General features: G+C 43.7%; 1 protein-coding gene across 1 annotated transcript in view; it reads right to left on the bottom strand.

Annotated features, from left to right (window-relative positions):
• Window positions 1-6,455: 6,455 nt before the first annotated feature.
• MXI1 (MAX interactor 1, dimerization protein) overlaps window positions 6,456-21,756 on the bottom strand; it is a 46,959-nt gene continuing 31,658 nt past the window's right edge. Inside the window, exons 4-6 of the mRNA XM_010007907.1 lie at window positions 11,017-11,131; window positions 9,684-9,855; window positions 6,456-8,345 (exon numbers count right to left, since the gene is read on the bottom strand). Of these exons, the coding sequence (XP_010006209.1) occupies window positions 8,182-8,345; window positions 9,684-9,855; window positions 11,017-11,131 (451 nt within the window). The 3' untranslated portion in view covers window positions 6,456-8,181. The remainder of the gene's footprint in view (window positions 8,346-9,683; window positions 9,856-11,016; window positions 11,132-21,756) is intronic.

Here is a 21,756-nt window from a genome sequence, read left to right as displayed (position 1 = left end):
ATAGTCCTGTGACACTGACAGCTAACTGCTGAGGAAGGTCACCTCTTGTCTGTCACAGATGCTGTGATACAGTGACACCGGAGCATCTTGAAGTTAGAACTGAAACACTTTGAAGCAGGCACACCTGGAGGTTTTGGGAAGCATCATGAGCCTTTACTCCACTTGCTTTTTGAGTTTTTTTTTAAAAATCAAGTCTTTGGACAATGATACTGGACATGCGCTATATGTGCTCATCTCTTGATGTCATAAATACAATAAATGGCCTGTCACAGGGCTATCTGTTCACCAGTCCAGAAGAGAACAAGGTGCAGTGAGTCACTGGAACGCAAGAGGTGCATGAGCCTCCCTTCAGATAATACAGTCTGGCCAAAGTTAAAACTAGCCGGTCTCATGGACTTAATTTTTCTTGAGCCTTCCCCCCAAAAATATTAGTAAAACAAGTACATTTTGTTTGAGTAATTTATTGTCGCCTCCCTTGCCTAGTAAGCTTGGCTGCAAGTGTTGGGCACTGCAAAGAAATGCTGAAAGTTTCGATTCACTTGTTTTCTTAAATGCCTTACCTAGAACAGATAATGGCACAGTTATAAACACTGTGGGTAGCTGAGTTACAGCAGAGAGGACATTTTGAAGCCAACTGGTATTTAAGAAAAGCACCAAAACTGCCATCTTGGCCACACAACCATTCCACTTAAGGGGTTTTTTTTGGATGCTGTTTCCTCACCTGCAGGATGGGCCCAGTTAGTATAGAGTCTGGCTTTGGAACGCTGCCTTAGTGAAGTGTTGAGACATTCACATAGAAAAATAAATAAATGCTGGTAATTTAAGCAATGCTGGTAATTGCCAAAATGAACAAAAAAAGTTTCTTATTTTACAAACACTGAAGTGACCTGAAAATATAACTGAAAGTGTTTCAGTATTGGCTTGTGGAGGTTTCTTTTGGGGGCAGAGGGGGGTTTTGGGGTTTTTTTGTGTGGTTATTTTTTTAATTATTTGTATTTATTTATTTTAGTTTTGTTTGGGGTTTTTTATTATCTGCTTTAAACAGTAAAAAAGCAGATTTTTCAGAACTCTGGCCTCTCAGCAATAAAAGTACCCACCTCAGTGGCAGCAAATCCCACTATAGAGAGTACTTGGAAATACTGACATGACAGAGGGGAAAGAAAGTTAAGCGTAAAACGAAAGTTAAGTGTAAAATTAAGTAGTGCAAAACCACTAAGCTAGAGACATGAAAAGATTTGTCAGAGTTCAAAGATTTGCTTCTTTAGTATGAGGATACTGTGCAAGATGACAAGTACAGGATGGATGTTTCCTTTTAAAAGTAAGTACCTGCAGGAAACAGTTTATGTAGTACAGCCTCAATCTTGTACATATGGCAATTTGTTGGGAAAATTAAACCACAAATCTGACTCTCCAATCTGTTCCAGTAAAATTTACTGTTCCAGTAAATTTTAAATATTAGGAACAGTCTTAAGAATAGCAACTTCAAATGGTCATGGCAATCCATTTCTCTTCTGCTTCCCCTAATGCCAGAGTGAAGACTGTTGTGTTATTTATTTCTGTAGATACTTGGTCTTAGGCTTCTAACTGCACAAAAGGACTTCAACTTAGAAAACTACAGATCAACATTGGAGGCATTTAGAAGGCAAAACCAATAGCAAAATTCTGTACTTCCACTGATGAGGACACTTCCACTCACCTGGATCAGAGCTGTGGCTGTATTTTGTGAAACAAATGCGTGCCTTGCAACAGGTACACAAAGCCTGAGATAAGGGGAAATGTCCTTGGGTCAGGCCTAAGAGAAGTATCACTACCTTGCAACTGGTGCTGCTGTTTGCAATTTGCCCAGTCTTTATCTGCACTCTAAAAAGCTTCACTCATTGCAAACTAAGGAGAAATGTTTGCACCAGGACTATGGTAAACAGCCAAGCCATATATCTTAACTAGTTCACATACACCTTGATTAAGCAACTTCAGTGACATGTCAGAACTCTGGCCTTGAACTAAAGCTCTGCTGCACGAAACACATTATTGCCTTTTGTAAAGTAATTACCTTCCTATACTGAACTCACCTTGCAATGATGCCGTGGTCTGTGCAGAAACGCAAAGCTTTCCCATGATGGATGCTCACAGAACATGTCTTGCTCTCACCTAGACTGAAAGGTGATGTTACTTCCCAAAGAGTAGTTCTCTGTGAGGACTACAAGTGATGCCAAGTTTTAAACCTTACATTTTTAGCAGAGTTGCCATCAGGTATGCCCTAGGGTGTATTTTGCACAGTTGTCCACCAGTCCAGGTGAGGAAAGAGCTTTTGTATTTCCCCATCAAGCCTTCCAGGAGGAGATAAAAAAAACCAAAACAAACAAACTCTTTTGAGACGAGTATTTTTGAAAAGGGGTTAAATGGAAAGTATTTCCTAGCCTTAGCTAAACTGAGCACTAGCTAAAGCACTGGTTGCCCAGTCAATTTATGAACTAGGTCTGTGTACACTCTGACTAGCAACTACACAATGTTACAACAATGGCCATAAAAGGCTTTAATGCTTGATGGTTTATTCTGCTCTCCTGCAATGTCCCTCAGATCAAAACTAATCCTTGCAGAAACAAAGTCCTGCTGCAATGTTCATGATCATGATGAGACCTTGAGTAAGGGGTGAATGTGGTCCAAAGCTGACTGCACGTGCTTTCTGGCTCAGTAGCTCTTCTTTCAGTGGGAATCACAGAGGAGGGAATAGATGAATGCTACATCTGTCTTCTCTCAAACCACCCCTGTAACTATCACCTCATGGAGGAGGCACACCAGACCCATGCTGGAAGGTAACAAGAAATGCCAGTGTCCTCCAGCCCCACACACTAGAGGGTCAAAACTGTATGGTGAAACATCCCAGAGGTCCTTATTGCAGAAAACCCCAACCCAGGAATGTCCCCTGAGGCGAGACTAGCATTATTACTAGTGCTCAGACCCACTTACTCAGCATTCCTCTCTGCCCGATTTCTCTGAACTGCAACATTTCCAGTACATGAATACCCTTCATGGCTTTAAAAGCACTGGCTGGGCCACCCTGCCCTCCCCAGGAACGTGTGGAAGCTGGTTGCCTTCTCTTGACCCCCTGAAGACCAGTGTCAGTCCTCTACAGTGGTTTGTCTCCTCTGAACACACACAGTATTAAAATGAAGCTCCAGCACAGGAGCTGTAGCACAGCAGACTGCAAGTCAAGATGTTGAATGACTGGTTAAAGGGCAAATACATGGGGGTATATACAAAATAAAGGTGGAAAAAAAAAATTAAAGTATTACCCATAGTCCTTATAGCATGGTTAGCTTTGGAGATCTTTCTGCAAGAAAACGACATTTCACACCATTGCCCTGCACCAGTCAGGCCAGCGGCGCAGTCTGACTCAATCATTAGCTCTGTATGTGAGGCCACCTCAGAGGACTCATCCACCCTTCCCAGAGGCTGCTGAGCAATTCCTGATCCTTGACATTTTTGAAGGGACCTCAACATGAGCTGCCCCTCCTTGTGTGACAACACTTTAGTTTTAGTCAAACACAGCAACATCCAAAGCATAAACCCCAGATACTACATATTTAGTACCACAGCCATAGACTCTTTCTTTATAATATTTAAATAATTAAAGGATCAGTCCTCTTTTCAGGCAGAAATGACCAGAGAAGCTGGGGTCAGTGCTGATGTATTATCCCCAATTAAACAACCTGCCTTTCTGTATCATATCACTCCAAAACACTGTGTATGCAGACAACCACTCTCCTCTCCCCTGCTCACCCTCTGTCAGATCTGTTCACCAATTTCAAGCAAATTTGATAGCGCATCAGTATTTTCTAGATATTTCGTGCAGACTGGTGAACTGACAGGCAGAAGGACACACTCTTCTTCCCCGAGGGTCCCACAGGACAATTCAGAGACCATATTACAGATGCAGAGGAGTTTCAGTTACTATCAGGTCACAGAACTTATCACTCACCACAAAATCTGTCCACAGGACAAAGGCCCAGGAAAAAAATAATCAGACTTCATTCTGTTATTTATGGATTTTGTTTCATTAGGAATATTATCACCTCCCTAACCTCACAAGAAAGTCCTGGGTTTTACTATTACCTTCCAGGAAGTAAACCCAGTTTCTCTTTCCAATGAGGTATGGCTGGTGCCAGAAAATACAAAAAAGCTTACGATCCTAGGGGGGGAAAAAAACTAACATAAAACTATTATCTCCATTTAGTGCACATGACTGATCCCACTTCCACTGAAGCCAAACATTTCATCCATTTCAACAGTGCAAGACAGAAACAGGGAGCAGCAAAAAAGCAGAAAAGCAGGAGGCTGGAGCTCAGGGGCCAAAAACAGATGGCAGCAAACAAACAGACAAGAAAATAACCAAAAAACCTGCAACACAATAGGTCTGTATAGTTAACTCCATTTCTATTGACCTTCAGATTTCTTGAGACAGAGGGATTTGAGACCCCCTCCGTCACTGACATGCCTCTAATGGAACGGACATGAAAATGACCTTCAAGTGACAACCCACCACAGGATAACCGTGACAAATGCAGCTAGATAGTCATCTTCACCTTGTCTGCACACACAAGATGACATACTGTAATATGCCTGTGTCAAAGGAAGGAAAATGCTGGATGGTCGTTTTAATGGGTTTGTCTGCAGCAAAAGGACCCACCAGGGATCTAATTTACAGAGGAAGGACTTCACAGAATGAGCTCATGAAGGAGCTGCACGTGCAGGTGTGTCTGCTGAGTGGGCGAGTTGCCTCAGGAAAGCACATCCAATTCTGTTTTTATAGGAAAAGTCACCATATTCTTGTAAAATTAAGCAGAGAATAGATTTAGGACTTCTGTTACTTTAAAAATAAAGCAGAATACCAAAAGCATCCATAAAGTAAGCCATAAAGAAAACCCTCACATAATTTTGCAAATATGAAAGGAAAATGTGGTGAGAAGTGTCGTTCTGGATGAAATGAGTTACTGTGGTGAATGAAAATAATGTGGTTGTTTTTTGTGGGGTTTTTTGTTTGTTTTAAGGACTGAGTTTGGACAAAACAGACAATAAGCTTCTGTGGGCACTCTTCTGGTGAAAATTGGCCTGTAAAATAATCTAAAAGTCACTTACAGTAACTTCTCTGAGCAAATTAGTCACCTTGAACACTTTGACACTACAGACCAACCAAGGGAGACAAGGAGCATGACAGTCCACATGACAGTCCACGTGAGGTGCACACATTCTGAAAGGGCCAGAGTCCACAATGCAGTAATAAAGCAGCGCAGGACAACCTTGAAAAGCCAGATAAATGTTTCCCTCACATAAGAAACTACCCAGACTCTAGCTGAAATCTGCTAAGACCTGGCACAAAGAACCCCAGCACCAGCGCAACCAACTCCATGTCTTCAGCAGTTTTTATAAAAGCTCTTAACTTTGTTTTATTCTTGATCCTCTTTCTGGCTGGACCACTGCTAGCCAAGTGGTCAGGCAGGTGGCTGGAGATGGAAGCTCATCTCCTGCTACATTTTGCCCATTTAATTTGCTCTTGATATCAAGACCCCTTCCAGTCCATAACACTGGAAAAGGGATACCAAACTGGCTCAGGAGCATACAAGCAAGCATTTCAGACACATTTATTCCAACCACAGACATGTCACTGATTTATACCAACTAGAGAGCAAAGGCATTCCCCAGCCCTTGAACTTCATCTTTTCTCAGCTGTGGTATTTCTTTCCTAAGTGGTCATTTAAAACAAACAGGAAAGATGAGGTGCTGGGACAGCTACAGAAGAAGGGTAATAAATAAATAAATTCCACTGGCATTCAACTGGTCAACACCAAGACTGCCAGTGGTCAACACTTTCAAGGAGAACAATAATAATAAATAAATAAATAAGACCTTGCTAGAGCAAAAGCTTCCCACTTTTCACCACTCAGAAGACTGTCCCAAACCTTTTTGTCAACCAGAGATTATACAGACCCCAAACATAAATCCAAGTAGCACTTCTTTGAAAACCCTCAGGCCCCATTTGTTAACATAGAATTCAATTCAGTCTGCGGCAGACTCCTGCTCCTGCCAGGTCACCTCCCAGAAGACAGAAGACCAGATGTACTGAGCTACTGGATTACAGACACACAAGTGAAAACAGACTTAACAGCAGCAAACTGACCCAGACTTAGTAAGCAAATTAACTTAGAAAACCCAAAACAAACAGAAATTATTAATTACAGCCACAGAAAGATTATTTTTCTATTCAAGTACCTGCATTGTGCCTCTTCCAGGGGATGACACATTTTGGAGGAGAATATTTAGACATGAACAACTTAATGCAAAGCTCTACAGCAGGCCTGCGCAGGATCTTCTCATCATAGGATCAGAGGGCACAAGAAGAACAAAGAGGCAGCTAAAGTGATACAAATGACCAAGATGGAAGAACACAACTCATTTCAGATACAGAAATGTTTAATGGCGTTAAAGTGCTACTTTAATGGGGACCATATGCTAACATTTAAACACAATTCCACTGCACTGCTAAATATGGTTGTCTTTATTTTTTTATTTTATTTCACCTCTTTTTGCCCAATCCTACCTAAAACAATAAAATAAAATCTAAAGGACTGAAATTAACAACCCATTCAAATCAGCAATAAGTTATGAAATTTATAAAGCATTTTTTTCCTCTTTTTTTCTTAGTAATGAGGGGTAGTTAAATTACTTAAGGATATACAAAGTTTCAAACAATGCCAGAGGTGAGGACTCTATTAAGGTTTTTAAAACTTGGAAAACAAAATAATCCTGGCCATTAAAAAGACAAAAATAAAAAAAGCAAAGCCCTCAAAGTGCAGGTTAGAATGCTCATCTCCAAGAAAATTAGAAAACATTTGCTATAATAGCTCTTAACAGCACCTGCACAGATAAGATGGCAAGGCCCTTGGGAACAGGATGTGCAGTCAAAACATTACATTAACATGAGAGACGTGCTGAGCTTAACTAGTTTAACTACTGGACTGGAACTTCAAAAGTCAGCAAAGGGAATGATTCTAAAAAGAAAACGAAAGAAACTCCCACCAAACCTCTCCTCTTCCAGCTAGCACAGCCTTCATCCATCGTGTGCATGGCAAAAAGCATCTTTGCATTTCATTGTGTCAAGTGCTTCATCAAAACGGAGATCTCCTCATGGCATAAGTTCATATAAAAGACATCTAAGGTTTCATATGGACAAGCTCTAAAAAGACGCATCAGACTTGGGGTGTTTTCCCTCCCAACACATTTACAAATGTTTATCAAAAAATCTCTTCAAATAAAAAGGTCATAGTGGCTCAGTATCTGGGCATGACTTCCTGGCATATCACCTTTCATATGTGCTGGTTTCCTTGTGTCCTCAGCTGGTTGTGTGCCTCTGTATGAGCACGCATCTATTGGGAGATCTGCTGCCAGTGTCACAGCCTGAGGCATGATACAGCCCATGGTGTGCTGGTAGATTGTAAGTGTGTACCTCTGGCTTTAGCCACGCATCAGAGGTACTAACTTGCTTTTTAAATGATGTCCAACAGAAAGCTGAGCTGAATGGTGTTCTCTCCTGAATGTCTCTCTTTGTTGCCCCTCTCTCTCTGGGCACAGAATGAGACCTTAATAATTAATCACCACTGTTATTCCTGGGCTACTTAAGCCTTCTTAGATGTCCTAGTACATTACAACAGCATTGGATTGTGATAAACTGTAGGACACGTCCTTTCAGGACCACAAAAGCTCTTCAGAAGGGCCTAAACTAGGTTGTTCAACCTGAATGCAATATAAGAAATTCTAACATTTCTCAGATCTTGTGACAGAAAGAGAGGGATGAGTCTATAGTATCCTCTTTCAAACAAATAAATTCAAAGCAAAGTGTTTCATCACTAGGGTCTAGATCCAGGTCCCACAGAAACAAATGGACTTCAGTGAATTCAGAAGGACTAGTGTTTGGTCTAACTTTTTGCAAGCAGGAATTGGGATTGGTAACATGACCAAATGAACACATGTGAGTTTCTGTGGAGGCTTCCTTTACCCAAAAAGCTTTATATACAGGTCTCTCCAGGACTAGCTGTCAAGATGTCATTTCTGAAAGAGGATACTGGAACCTAGGACCCAGTTTGATCACCCCAGTGAAATCACCCTGCACTGTTGTCTCACTTGGTTCTAGGAAGCAAACGAGAGCTTGACACTGGCGCTGGAGTAACCCTCGTCACTCCCAATACTCTGCAAGCTGCTGTGATCATCAATGTCACTGATGCTGGTTGTGCTGATATTGTCCACTTCTCCATGGGAGAACTCTGTGCTTTCAACATCCACTTCAATCTCTTCTAAAAAGGAAAATGAGAGAAATACACACAGATTAGCACCACAGACCCAACTGTTCCTTCAAGCCTGTGAGCTGCTGGGACTCCCTCAGCCAGGGGTGACACAGCAGTCCAGCAGGAAGACTTTCAGTATTTTCCCTGGAATGGGGTGGACTGCAGACACGGCTTATAGAAAGACTAGACATCAGCTTGGGAGTTTTTCTTAGGATCTTGGCAAAGGAGTTTGACTCCTGAAGCATGCAGGCCACACTATAAGCATAGGTGGGCCACCCCATGCACTGAACTTGTTCTGCTGCCTCTTTCTTTGGTGTTATCCTTGTATTGGAAACAAAATCAGATAAAACAGAGGGCAACAGAAAATGGAGTAAGAAGTTCCCACAAAACATGCTGCTTGATTGATATTACGTTGCCAAAACTGGCACTATTTACATGGGACATTACAATGGGGATCTGGGTTAGTCTCAGAGATGCACAGTGGATCATAAATCTTATCATAAATCTAAATTAGATCATAAATCTTATTTTTAAGAAAGACTTAAAGCAGGGATCTAGTTAACTAGATATCTTGGTTTCCATATTGTTTAGGAATCTTCCAAAAGGATTTTTTTTAAACTACAGACTCACAGCCAACATGCTGTATATCTTTGGGTCTGTCAGTAAATATCAAACCATCTATTGTGCCTAAATATTAAAAAATAAGAAAATTATCTGAATTCAGTTAACCATTCAGATCATCTCTATCCAGTTTTAACTGAGATGAACTCCGTGGGAAGCTTGGAAAAAAAAGGGAGGTATGTGTGTAGTATCACTCCAGGGATTTTAAGAGGCAATGTGTTTGGTTCTGTTTGCTTGGTTATACCATGGTACCTTGGTTTATCGTGGCCCAAAAACAGAATGAGAAGCTGGATGCTGCTTTGCAACATGTGTTCCAGTCCCACTAATCTCTTCTTAGATTTTCCTCTTTGTGTTGTCAAGAGACTCACTCAGTAGATCAAAGAGCACAACTGATACCTCAACTTTACCATCAGGTATTTAGCCACCATCTTCTGATCACATTATTTTTCCTAACTACTGTTTTGGCATTTTAGAGAGCATTTCAGAGAAACTTTCAATGCTAAAGAAACCAGCTCAGGTAGGCAATAACACACTTAATTAGAACACAAGCAAAACACTGAACTATTCATCTATGTGTGCACCTCTGTGTGTCTACATGCACGTGTGTGAGCAAAATCAGTAGCCTAAACACCAAAGAAAGGGGTTGCTGAGAGACAAGAAGCGATGAATCTCATGCCCTCACTTTGCCAAGTCCTGGAGATGCAGCGCTAGCTCAGCCATACGCACCTCGCTCCGAGTCCGAGCGATCTGAGGAAATGGTAGATCCAATGCTGTCTATTCGTATTCGCTCTATCTCCTGAGGACCCTGTAGTTGTTCCAGTCTTCTCTTTAGGAATCTTTGTTCTCGTTCCAGGTTCTCAAGCTGGTGTTGGCTTCTCCTCTCAGTCTCTTCAAGTTTCTGACAGGATCAAATAGGACTCAATAATTAGTTTCATACTTTTCTCCTTCCCTCCCACCTCCACTGCCCAGCCACCTGCTTTGCTTAGACCTTCCCAGATCCCAGAAGGATCTGAGCTGCAAGAAAGCCCTGAATCAACCTGCTGTGCATTTTCCAAGAGCCATATCATATCCTCACATTTTTTCCACTGCACAAGTCCTACTAAATAATACACATTAGCGTAAAAAGTCTCTGAGGATAGAGCTTCTCCATGGGTAACAATTTTAATTGTAGCAGTTTGTGGGTCATTTCACATGGGTTCAGCCACTTGCATTACCAAATTCGTCCACGAAGGGGCCTCAATTCCCTTAATCAAACCAATTCAGGGATTGTTATCATCCACTGTAACATAAAAACGTGCCCTGAGAGTTCTGTGTTCCTTGCTGCATGGTTTAGTAGGATTTCTCAGAAACAGTTTTCTATTCAGTAAGCGATTTACATAACCTACTACAGATTTCTTTGATCACAGCTGGGAAATCTACCAGGGCACTGTTCTTTGTTTCCTACAACAAGCACGTTGCATAAAGAGGAGTCATTTCAGGCTAACTGTCCCTTCGGCAGCACTTTTTCTCCTTCACCACCCATCCTCCCTCTTGCTATCCTGACCTGCAACAAAGTACTTCAGCCCCTTCCAGATACTGACAATGCTGCTTTTTCTTTTCATGCTTTGTTTTGCCAAAAGTGAATCTAGAAGAGCGCTGGGATAGCTGGCAGGTTCACACACGAAACCCCAGCAAGCCAGCCCTGTCTCACAATCCTGTGGTTTGTGCTAATGTTCGGCCAGTGGAAACTCACTAGCACATCAGTAAAAACACTGCATTTCCCATGAAAACACAGTCATTCAAGAGCAGCTATGCTCTTCATTAAAGAGATGCAGTTGTCACTGAATGATCACAATACAGAACGAGACCCCTGCTCTCCAAATCCATCATTTCCATCGTTAACGGAGTTCATTATGGACTCCTCTAACAATGTGGCTTGTAGCAATGATAAATGATTAACAAAGTGGGCAAGTCTTGCTAGTCTCCTCCAAAAGAGCTACCTCTAGGCTGCCAGACTTAGCGACGGAATTGCACTTCCCAGCAGCCCAGACTGAAAGCAGCTGGGAAAAGCAGCTCTTACCTTGATATGTGCTTTGGCTTTGTTGAGCAGCCCAAGCGTTGTGTGCCTGGTGCAGTCTGGTCCTAGGGGTATCAGAACTTTTAAGCGTTCTAGACACAGGCGGAGGTGAGCTCGGCTGCAAAGGGAGAAAAAGAGGATCAACGCTACGCATTCAGAAAGGGAATGGCATTTCCTTCTCTGCTTCCCTCCTACAGAGCAGTTTTCATGTTTCTCCCTTTCCACCTGTCACAAAATTCCCCACAAGTACCAGGACAGACTGTCACTAAACTATTTACACTGCAAACATCAGCTGCTAGAAATACTTGCATTATTGCTAACCTCTGACAGACACTGTTGATAGTCTTGCTGTCTGAACAGATAATCTGACTCATCTGGATGAACTTTGTGCAGGGGCAAGGCATGCAGGCAAATGGTACAAGTATCTCATAGGTTCCGTCTCTCACTGCTGCCTGTTTTGTTGAGAAGAACTTCTGTGAAAGCAGTTTTGAATGACTGCTACCCCCTGGCTCAGGGAAATTTGCTATCAACTGACCTAAGATCAATGAGAAAAACGGTCAACCCGAAGCACGTAAACAATCCCTGCTGGCAGCTGAAGGATGGTAGTTCCCAAGAACTGCACTTTTATTCCTTCCTGGGTCCATGTCTAAAAGGTCTGTGGGAACAAAAGAACCCAAGACCTTCCCCTGGGCAGTCTTCTGACCTTGGCTCACATCTACAAAGACAAACTCAAGCACAACAGTGTTGCTGATGATTTGAGCCATTTTCTGCAGATGGAAAGACATTTTGGGCAAAATGGTTCAGGCAGCAGTGGCAAACCACATCGTCCTCAGGCTGCTCTCTATCTTGTGTGTAGGAATGAACAGCAGATTTATTGAAAACTATCAAGTGTGGGTTGCCTTTTTCCCCTCCCTCTCTCTTTCCCAGACATTAATGATTTATGTCCAAACTTGTCATCACAATCAATAACACAATGACATCAGCTCCATCATTCACATGCAAGAAACACCGGTGCAAAAGAGTCCTGAAAGCCCATCCCAGTCCCTGCTCATGCACAAAGAAACTGAATCTTAGCCTGATCCATCTCACTGCTCAATGTAGTGAGGGGGGGGGGAAGAGCCTGGACAGTTCATTTTCATTTGTTTTTCAAATTCACCATTGCACTCAGTTTGAAAGGGGTGGGGGAGAGGAGTCTGTAATCAGGCAATTATGTCAGTGACAAGCAAGGATGATTAAGGGTGGAAGGGTCAGGGGTTTTGCTGATGAACTGTCAGCACAGGGGAGTGTTCACTAGCAGTATCGTAGCTGTGAGCTCCTCACTGTTGCTATTATAAATCTCTTTACAAAGGGTCCATCATTCTGTCTCAAGACCAGCCACAGGGCCGCATATGACCAGCAAAGGCCTTAATGAAACATGTGTTTTTCATTAAATATTAACAACTGGAGGGGTGGGGGAAAAGAACCTCATAATCCAAAAATCAAACTGAAAAAACAGTAATCACATCAATCTCATCTTTTACGTCTCAGCTTGCTCTAGGGCAAACCCCACTGACATACAGATGACATGGGGGGGGTGTTTTTCTACCTGCAAGGTCATTTTCAATGTAGAGCTTGATTAAGGGGAGATGTGTGCACCCACTACAGGTGTACTATGTCCCTGTAGGGCCAGTAATGAAAAAGCATTGCTGGTTCGCACTGGCAGTTCACGTCATTCCCTGAGAGACTGGACACTCACTTCCTGCAGCTAGAGAAAGGAAGAGGAGGATCTTACAGCTAAAGACATTCTGGGTTTTGAACCCATTTTTTGGCAATACCACAGATTTCCTAAACAGCCAGAGAGGCAAGTCATCAAGTCAGAGCCGTCACAGGACAGACACTGAGCTGCAGCACAGAGCAGCATATCTCCACACAGCACAAGTATCAGCCATACCCTTCACCTAAGCCCAAGTTAAATATGCAGCACAGATCAGGGGCTGAGGAGCAGGGCTGGTTCCACCCAACAAGGGACTTGCTACAAAGAACCTGTTACAGGTAAGGATCACTGACTCCCCCCTCCCCTGCTGGGCAAGGGCAGCTCCCAGCCCACTGTGACAACTGAATTATTTCTGCAACAGAAAATAACAAGTTTGAGGAATTAACATCTAACCAGCGGCAAACATATCACAGTCCACTGCTGAATGCAGAAAGAAACGGACAACACATTTACACCCTGAGCTTTGCACTGAGTCTCAGCACTGGAGGTATTACCAGGAACTGGAGAAGGCAATGCACCAGGAACTGCGGTTCCTGGAACCAGCCATCAGCATCGGGCAGGAGTGAGCACTGGCTGGATTGCCGAGACAGCAGTTGGAAGGATGGCACAGAGCTGCCATGTCTAAAGCTAGGTTATGCGCAGACTTGATGAGACAACCCATGTTAAGCACCTGAAAGCTAGACTGTAAAGATCCAGCCATGCAATAAAACCCTGGACACTGAAACACTTCCTGTTTCGCCCCGATGGAAGAAAGTTACTGCACTCTGACAGGGCAGGGAGGGGACAAAGCGGTCTGAGGGTCTTGTCCTCGTGAGGGCACTCGAAAGAGAGTTACCTCCCCAGCATGCCTGGCCCCAAAGGGAACATTCCCCCAGATCTGGACCCTCACATTGGCTCTCAAAGCCCAGAAGATTGGCTTAGGCTCACAGAAGGTTTTCAGAGAAGCCTCTCATGGCAGTGGTTCTGCTGGCCAGCCACCAAAGGCTGTTACCTGCAGCAGGTGTGATGGCCTCTGCCAGCACACCAGGCATCAGGAAGGGATGCCTGCCTGCGACACAGGGCACAAGTGTGAGCTGATAAGCTCATGACAGCACATAGCACGGCTCAGGCAACGAGCACCCTACAGGGGCAGGTGGCACTGGCTGAGCCAAGGTAGGTTTGGGAGAGGTCTGACCCAAGCACTCAGTTCCGTGCTGCAGTTGGATTTTCCCCTTTTGCACTCAAGAGCTGAGCCACGCCGAGTTCTGACTCCGCTGCAAACGTAAGCACGTTTGTACTTCCAAGCACAGCCTAACCACAGGGAAATGCGCAGGGCTTTACGTTAGCATACAGCAGAGGGCCAGCCCAGGTCCTCAGGCTGGAGGAGACTAGGGACAACCAGCATTCTTCTGCCCCAGCAGTCACCTCACACTGCTAGGGACGACACCAGTTAAAACTGCTCTGGAGCTCCCTGGTCTGGTGCAGCTGGGACAGCAGAGAGCAACCAAGCCCACAAACAGTCCCAGCACACAAACTTCCTTCAGAGAGATCGAATCAAACAGCATCCCCAGCTCTTGCCCCTCCACAGTGGGCAATACCTTCCTTTTTTTAAAAAAAAAATCCAACACAGTCATAGTACCTGACCTCTCTCAACTTCCAACAGCTCAAGTGGACCATGATGGGTTCTTAAACTACAGAGCACACAGGCAGGTCTGGCACACTGATGGGTGGCTCGAAAATTCTGAATGAAACTCCAGAGCTCAAAGGCCTCACAGAAAACTTAGCTAAAAGATCGTTTCAGAGAGAAAGCAATCACAAACCTATTAATCTTCCTTATCAAGTCCTGGAGCTGTACCTGGACAGCTGTAATCCCATAGGTCAGGCTACAATATTAATATCTTTTCCCCTGTTTACCTGGTCTCTGTTGCAACGTGGCTTTGACAATGCTGCAGGCTCTCATATTCAACGAAAATGCCAGCATTGTGCAGGCTCCAGACAGAGCCAGACAGCCTTCCATGTAAACCACTGGATTATGCCAATATTTGATGCATGTGCCAATATCTGGAAAAACAAGCCTAAATGCCCATATTGTTACATAACAGAAACAACTTGGGCTTGGAGCAAAGGGCTGCTGCTTCTCGCTGCTTCAATCCTAGGGAAGACAGAGGATGTCAGGAAGAGAATTCCAGCTTCAACCAAAGCCAAAGCCTTTGCACGCTTGCTTCAAGGGAGACAAGAGAAGCTGAATCCCTTTATCCCATCTAAGTGGCCTTGTAAAAAATCAGGCTCCTGCAGCAGCGTCCTGAGGACATAGTAGGTGCTGGATGTGCTGAAGAAGGAATTAATGGAGGATTTGAGAGGAGGGGGCTCTCCCCATTCCCAAGAGATCAGCCTGGCGCCCTGCTCTTGCTCAGCGTGATGAGGGGGAAGATTGCTGTTTGAGACTTTCATGTGGGGCATCAGGGTGGCCATGCAGCTCCATTCTAAAGAGCTACGGGAGCTTTTATTCTGTTCCATCTGGCTACTCCAGCTAGGACAGAGCCCGCTGCTCCTCCTTCTTCTTCCCCTGTGCCAGTGGTAGGAGAAGCCTAGAAGGTCTGGGATGTAGAGGGCAAGCAGAGCAATGATGCCCTCTCTTCTGTGTCAGGAACTGCTATGGGAAAAGGTACATCACCCTCTAAACAGACGGGCCAGGAGACTGAAGCAGAAGAGCGATGAGCAAACCCAGCAGCCCCACAACCCTGCCAGCTGACCCACAACAAGCTATAGGTAGCTGCATGTGGAAGAAGGGGCTGCTGACCCCTGAAATGGCAGACCCACTGCTGCCCACTAGGCACATGCTGTTCTCCCCCCCTTCACTTTGTGCCTGTGTGAGCGCTTCTGATTGTATGTGGATTACCTAGTTCTACCTCTGCAGCCCCCTCCAGGCCTGAGCCCCAGGCTCTCTGTCCTGAGCCTCTATGAGAGAAGAGCCTGGCCTGTGCTCCGTGCAGCCCCTCCTTGCACTTGGCTCTGCCTGGCTGCAGAGGGCTGTAATTTCCCAGCCTGTGCTCCTCTCCAGCTCCCAATGACATCATCTGCTCAGATTATATAAAGCACAGGGAGGAAGCCTTTATTTATGCGTGCTTTTTGCTCACAGCTCCAGCTGTCTCACTGTACAACACGTACCCAAATCCTACTGCAGGATCTGGGCTTCCTTTTGCCTGGATCAAAACTGCACTGCAGAAGGTCTGGGTGGAAAAAAAAAAAAAAAAACACCTAAAAAAATTAAATTTTAAAAAAAATCCCCTTTTGTTTCCCCCACTCCTCCGAGAACATTTCTGAGGGGTCTGGGTAGGAATCAACTTACCCCATCACTGTGCACCACAGCAAGCTGGGCACAAAGCCACCAGCCTCCTCCCTGCCTCAGAAGTCCCCAGGGAACTAAGCGATATGTGGTGGCAGCCCCAAGCTTTTGTGTCTGCTGGTCACAAAGGGGCTACCTACCTTCAGTGTCTGAGGAGCATCCCTGTGAGAGCCAGCCCAGGGTTGGAATGCCATTGTTGCAGGAGCGGGTGTGGGCACAACTGTCAGGAGTCATTCCTGAATGTAAACATCCCTGGAGAGACTGCAGCTTCTTTGCTAGGACAGGTTTTGGGTTTGTGAGGTTTTTTCCCAGCTTCTACCATGGGCAGAAGTGATGGAAACTAAGACAGGAAACTTTCTCTGCTGAGGAGCGGGTGAAACACGTGTGCACGCTCAGCTCTGAAAGCAGCAGCTTTACCAGATTCAGCACTATCCCCTAGTCAGAGCTGCTGATAGACTTTCCTGAATCAAGGCCCGGACATCTGCAAAACACACACACACACAGAGACACACACACCCCCATCCCCCCTCTTCCCATCTTTAAAAGATCAAGTCTCCTTCCCAGCAGGAAATGACCAACTTGCCTCCAGCAGACTTTCAAAATGCTGAATTCTGATTTTTGTATGTTTAAAGAAGGAAGCATCTGAGGAAAAAGAAAGCATTTCCCAGATATTTTTGTACTATGCCTGCAGGTCTATTTGGCTTGAATTCAGCAGTGGATTTAAGCATGTGCTTAACATTAGGAATATGCTCAAGTCCCACTAAGGCTACATCAGGCACTTGATCTCTAAGAGGTTTTAAAAAAACAGAATTAAACCAAAAAAGAACCACCAAAAAAAACACCAGAAAGAAGATCCTAACATGGAAAAGAGCGTTATCACTCTTCCCCTCTGCCCTCCTCCTCTTTCCTCTACACCTTTTCAAAGTAGAGACTAATTTAAGTCTGAAATTAGAAACCAACAACTTTGTTTGGATTTCAGAGCTAATAGATCGCTTAAAAAATTCAGGAGGGATCACTGGTTAAAGAAAGCAATTCCTGGAGAAACGCAAGTGACCCCACATGAATAATTCATTGCATGAGAATGATTTTGAGATGAAAGTGATGAGAAACACATGCAAAAAAAACCCAGGACAGGGAAAATGGGAAAAATAGGGTTCCTTCTAAAACCAATCCACAGGCTTATCTCTAACAGCTATCACATGACTTGATCTTTTTTTTCCTTACTCGCATCTCTAACCCCCAGCCTTCTCTGCCACTGTGTCTACCCCCTGCTTTACTGAACGTTTGTCTTCATTGAAGGATGAGGAGGTTTTGGCAAGCACCTGGACGGGGAGCAGGGAGCAGCCGGGCGTGGGGGGCCCAGCGCTGCACCTGCTGCCAGCCCTCCCGCCACCAACACACACCCACCCACCCCAGCCCCACAGGATGCCAGGGATGAGGCACAGGTTTTAATCTGGCTCAGAAACACGCAGCTAGAAGTTAATATTCTCCACCTGAGCTGTAAAATCATTCAGAACAATCCTTGCTTCCCCGGTTTTGAATCGGGTCTCAGTTTTCCTATGCTTGCTCCCAGCTGAAGGAGGTACTTACTCATTTGCCTCTTCATCTCCAGTCAGTTTCTACTGATGGCTCCCTGGCAGGAGCATTTGTAGGAGCATTTGTATTGCAAATGCTAATAAAATGTACCACGAAAAAGTAATTGAAAATAAAAAAAAAATAAGTAAAAAATGAAGCCTTTAGAGCTTTACATTTTTTGATGTCTTTCTCTCATTTAAAATAAACACAAATTTAAGACCAACAATAAAAAGACTTAACAACGTATTATAAATAGGAATTTAAAAGAACAAAAAAGTTATATGGGCAACATTTTCAGCCTGATCTTAACCATATCAGACCTGTCTGCAAAAGTTACAGACAAACAGGCACTCAACTGTATTTTCCAATTGAGGGCAGACAAAAAACAAACCACAAATGAAGAAACCTATGATTTAACAATAGTAAGAACAGTAATAGCAGTAAAACCAAAAACAAAAAAAACCCAAGGCAATGCAGCTTTTCAAAGTCACATAAATCAATGCCCCTCTGCTTGCTGACAAGCTGCATAACGGGGAGATAACTGGTGGTACAGTGCTCAAGAAAGCAGCACCCTGATTCAAGCCCGTAAGTGGATATGAAATACAAAGAGCAATGTATTGATGCACTGCAACAGCAGCTTTTTGTCCAAAGGCCACCTCAGGCACAAAACCAAAACAAGGTACATTGGAAAAGGAAGCATTTAACCAAACCACTGAAATACTTGGGAAAAAACGACCAGTTTTGTAGCACATAAACAGTTCCTATCTGCAACAGAAGCTTCAAGCCTTAAAGTAAGCATAAAGCAAGAATTTTAACTTAAAATATACTGCTCACAGTCTCTGTTGTAAGCTTGGAAAGAGGCTGTCCTACAAACCCTGCCCTGACAGTCCCCACAGCCTGCATGGCCTCCACCATAGAGCTAGCATAGGGCCAAATGCACCCCCATAGGATACAGAAATTACTTCTAACCCCAGCTCTTCTAGACAAGAAGTCTCATCAGTGATTTCAACTTTGGAAGAGCTTCAGGCTCTTGGCAAATAGAAGCTGCAAGATCATGAAACCTTGTGCCAAGTGGTCTGTTGTCACCACTGGTCCATTCCAACATGAGTCTTTCTAGCCTACTGCAGTCTGGAGAGAGACATGCTCTCCCCCCGACTCTTCATATCACACAACTGTCAAGGTCTCTCTCTTTCCTGAGATCCTTCTGGGTTTAAAGCTGAAATCTATTGAGAGGGCAGTCCTCATTTTGTTAGTATTTCAAAGGCATATTGATTACTTCAAGGCTTTCCATAATCAAAAAAGAGGGTGACAGAAGGAGGGAAAATCAGGCAGATAGCTGTGAAAAGGACAACTATGGAAGACTTGGGGTCCTACTCTTATCCAAGTGCACATTTCAGGTAGTAATACTTCTGTAATCTCACACTGAGTCTCTGTTATCTTCCTTTTCACTCTGTCCTCCGACCAGCACTGCAAACGCTGGACTGTTTGGCTCCAGTTTGCTATCACTAGCCATCATCCTTCAGCCTGCCCAGGTTTTTTTCTGCCCCTCTTCTCTGACAGTCTACTGGATTGGAAGTTATTTGGGACAAGAATCCAGTTGTCAAATGCACTGATGTCTGAACAGAACCCCATGACTGCACTCAGAAATCCTAAATCAAGCAGATCCCGAACAATTAGACTAAAGCAACATTATGATTCTGAAGGTGAAGGGATATATCTGGGGCTATTTTTATTCACACGGTAACTTCTGGGCCTTTGGGTCCTATTTGTTGCTTATCTTGAAGTTCTTTGAACTAGAGGGCTAGAATACAGAAGCTTCATTTAAATTAATAAAATAATAATAATAAAAAGAGACCATCTGTAATCCCATGGCTTCCAAAACTAGGATGCTTAAAGAAATGGAAAAAAAAGTGAATACAGATGTTCACAATAATAAAAAATATACAATTTTGGAAGGTGCCTCCTCCAGAAGGAACTCGCAGCTGTTCAGTAATAATGACTGCTCATCCTTTCCTAACCCCTTTGATCTTCAGAGGCACCAATGAGACATACTACTTCAACTCAGTAGAGAAAGATCAAATATAACAGACTGTTCTTCACAATGAAAAGGTGATGAGAGCTGGATAGGTGGCCATCTGCCCAGCAGAGGAAAGGAGTCAATCAATGCCTGGCATTTTCTGTCGCCCCTTCATTTTCACCCAAATCTAGCACTGAACTCTCAGTTTCATCAGTCCATCAGTTTCTTTTCCCTCCTTCCAGGTTCTCCATGGCTTTCTGCCTTTCTTTGAAAGCAATCTGGACACTTGTTAGGGGATGTCAAATAGCAACAGATGCTTTGGAGCAGAGTCTGTGATTATTATTTATCAAAGCTAATCTCCCCCTGAAGTTACATATTGAGGTTTTACTATTATTGATCTTGGCCATTAGCCATCAAGTATTTTAATCCCTGGTGAATATAATTAACTGAACTTGACTATTGAACAACACATGATGTTACCTGCTATAGCCATCACAGGTCATAAACGCTCTACATCACATTCTTCTTCTGACCTGAAAACACAGCCTAGCTGCTGCCAGTATGGTTACATCTAGGTACCTCTTGCACAAGATCATTTGGCACCAACTTTTCAACCATGCTTACTGCCAACCACACAGGTATCATAGTTTTGCTACCCTGGAAGTAAGATTCAGTCACAATCCTGCAACTAGCTATGAGGGAACATGCAAAGCAAGCCGTAAACATCAACGTGCAACCCAAGCTGGTTAATTATAAAGCCCCAACCAGCCCAGTCTAATAAAAACTCTGTTAAAAGGTGGTTAAAAATAGACCTGCTCTTTAAATAGCCAACAGTGTCCTGTGCCCTCCTTCTCACTAATACCATTATAATCATCCTTCTAGGGATACGCAGTGTGCTCACAGGCACAAAGTCTGGCGACACTGATCCAACCAGCGCAGAGTCCTCCTCCACGCCAACAAGATGCCTGCAAAGCAGCTGTGCCATTCATCAGGAACCTGCCTCACTCAAGAGGAGGCACTAACCTGCTTTGCTGTGACCTACGGATTTTCAGCTTTACTGCTAGAATTAGGTCACCAACAGAGATAGCCAAGATTTTCCAAACTCGCCAGCTATTCTTGATTATTATGTTCAGAGGTGTCCTGGCTAAGCACCCTGCCTTTGAAAAGAAACAAGGAGGTATTTCAGGCTCCTGCAAGGCTTCTGCAGTCAGACACTGAGTAGTGGGGATGCTCTCACCCCATAATCCTTAACTGCTTCGAAAACTGCCAGGCAACAGGAAGAGCTCTCCAGTTTGAATCTACTACCGTTGAGTCCTTGCAGCCTCCCAAGGAGAAATCAAAGACATTGCACACCAGAACACAGATGAATTAGCAGGGATATATGCTGCCAACTTGTCACTTGGAAAAACACGTATCTAGTTTTCAAAATAATGAGCAGGGAACATGCTGATATCAAGAATGCATTCTGATCTGGTACTACAACTTATTTTTGTCATTAAGATATTTTTTTTAATTGCACAGATAAGCTTTGCTACTAAAAAAGTATTTTTACTGTTTGTTAAGATAGGACAGAGTTTTCCCACCCCATTCATTTCTTTTCTGAAGCTATATTCCAGTTTCCTCACCTCATGGAAGAAAATAATGATTCCTAATGAACAAATATTCTAAGAATGTGACTGTCTGGAACACTTGTTTACACAAAATCTTTTATGCCAGAAGGAAAGCATGTGCTCTTCATCTAATACCGCTTCACACTGTCAGAAATATTTAAGGAGGCATCAAATATCTAATGTACCTTTCAGGTATAGAGGGCATGCATCTGGAACAGAGGAAGCAATGCATGTAATTTCACCTTGTAAAATTGCTTTATATTTAACCTCAGACTTCCCAGGAAAAAGAACTACCAGCCAAGGTCACCATCAGATGTGTGCTTGGGAAAAAACCATTAGGAAAGACAACTTCCAGAGACCCTGGAACTATTTTTCCAATTTGATATGGATTTTTGAACAAAGAACAGTAAACTGAATTTCAGGAGTTAGCTAACATTATGCGACAAATAGTTTTCCCTCAAGT

This window comes from Chaetura pelagica, unplaced genomic scaffold (assembly GCF_000747805.2).
Source record: "Chaetura pelagica isolate M959 unplaced genomic scaffold, ChaPel_1.0 scaffold531, whole genome shotgun sequence".
NCBI lineage: Eukaryota > Metazoa > Chordata > Aves > Apodiformes > Apodidae > Chaetura > Chaetura pelagica.
This window is presented reverse-complemented; position numbering and strand designations above follow the sequence as displayed.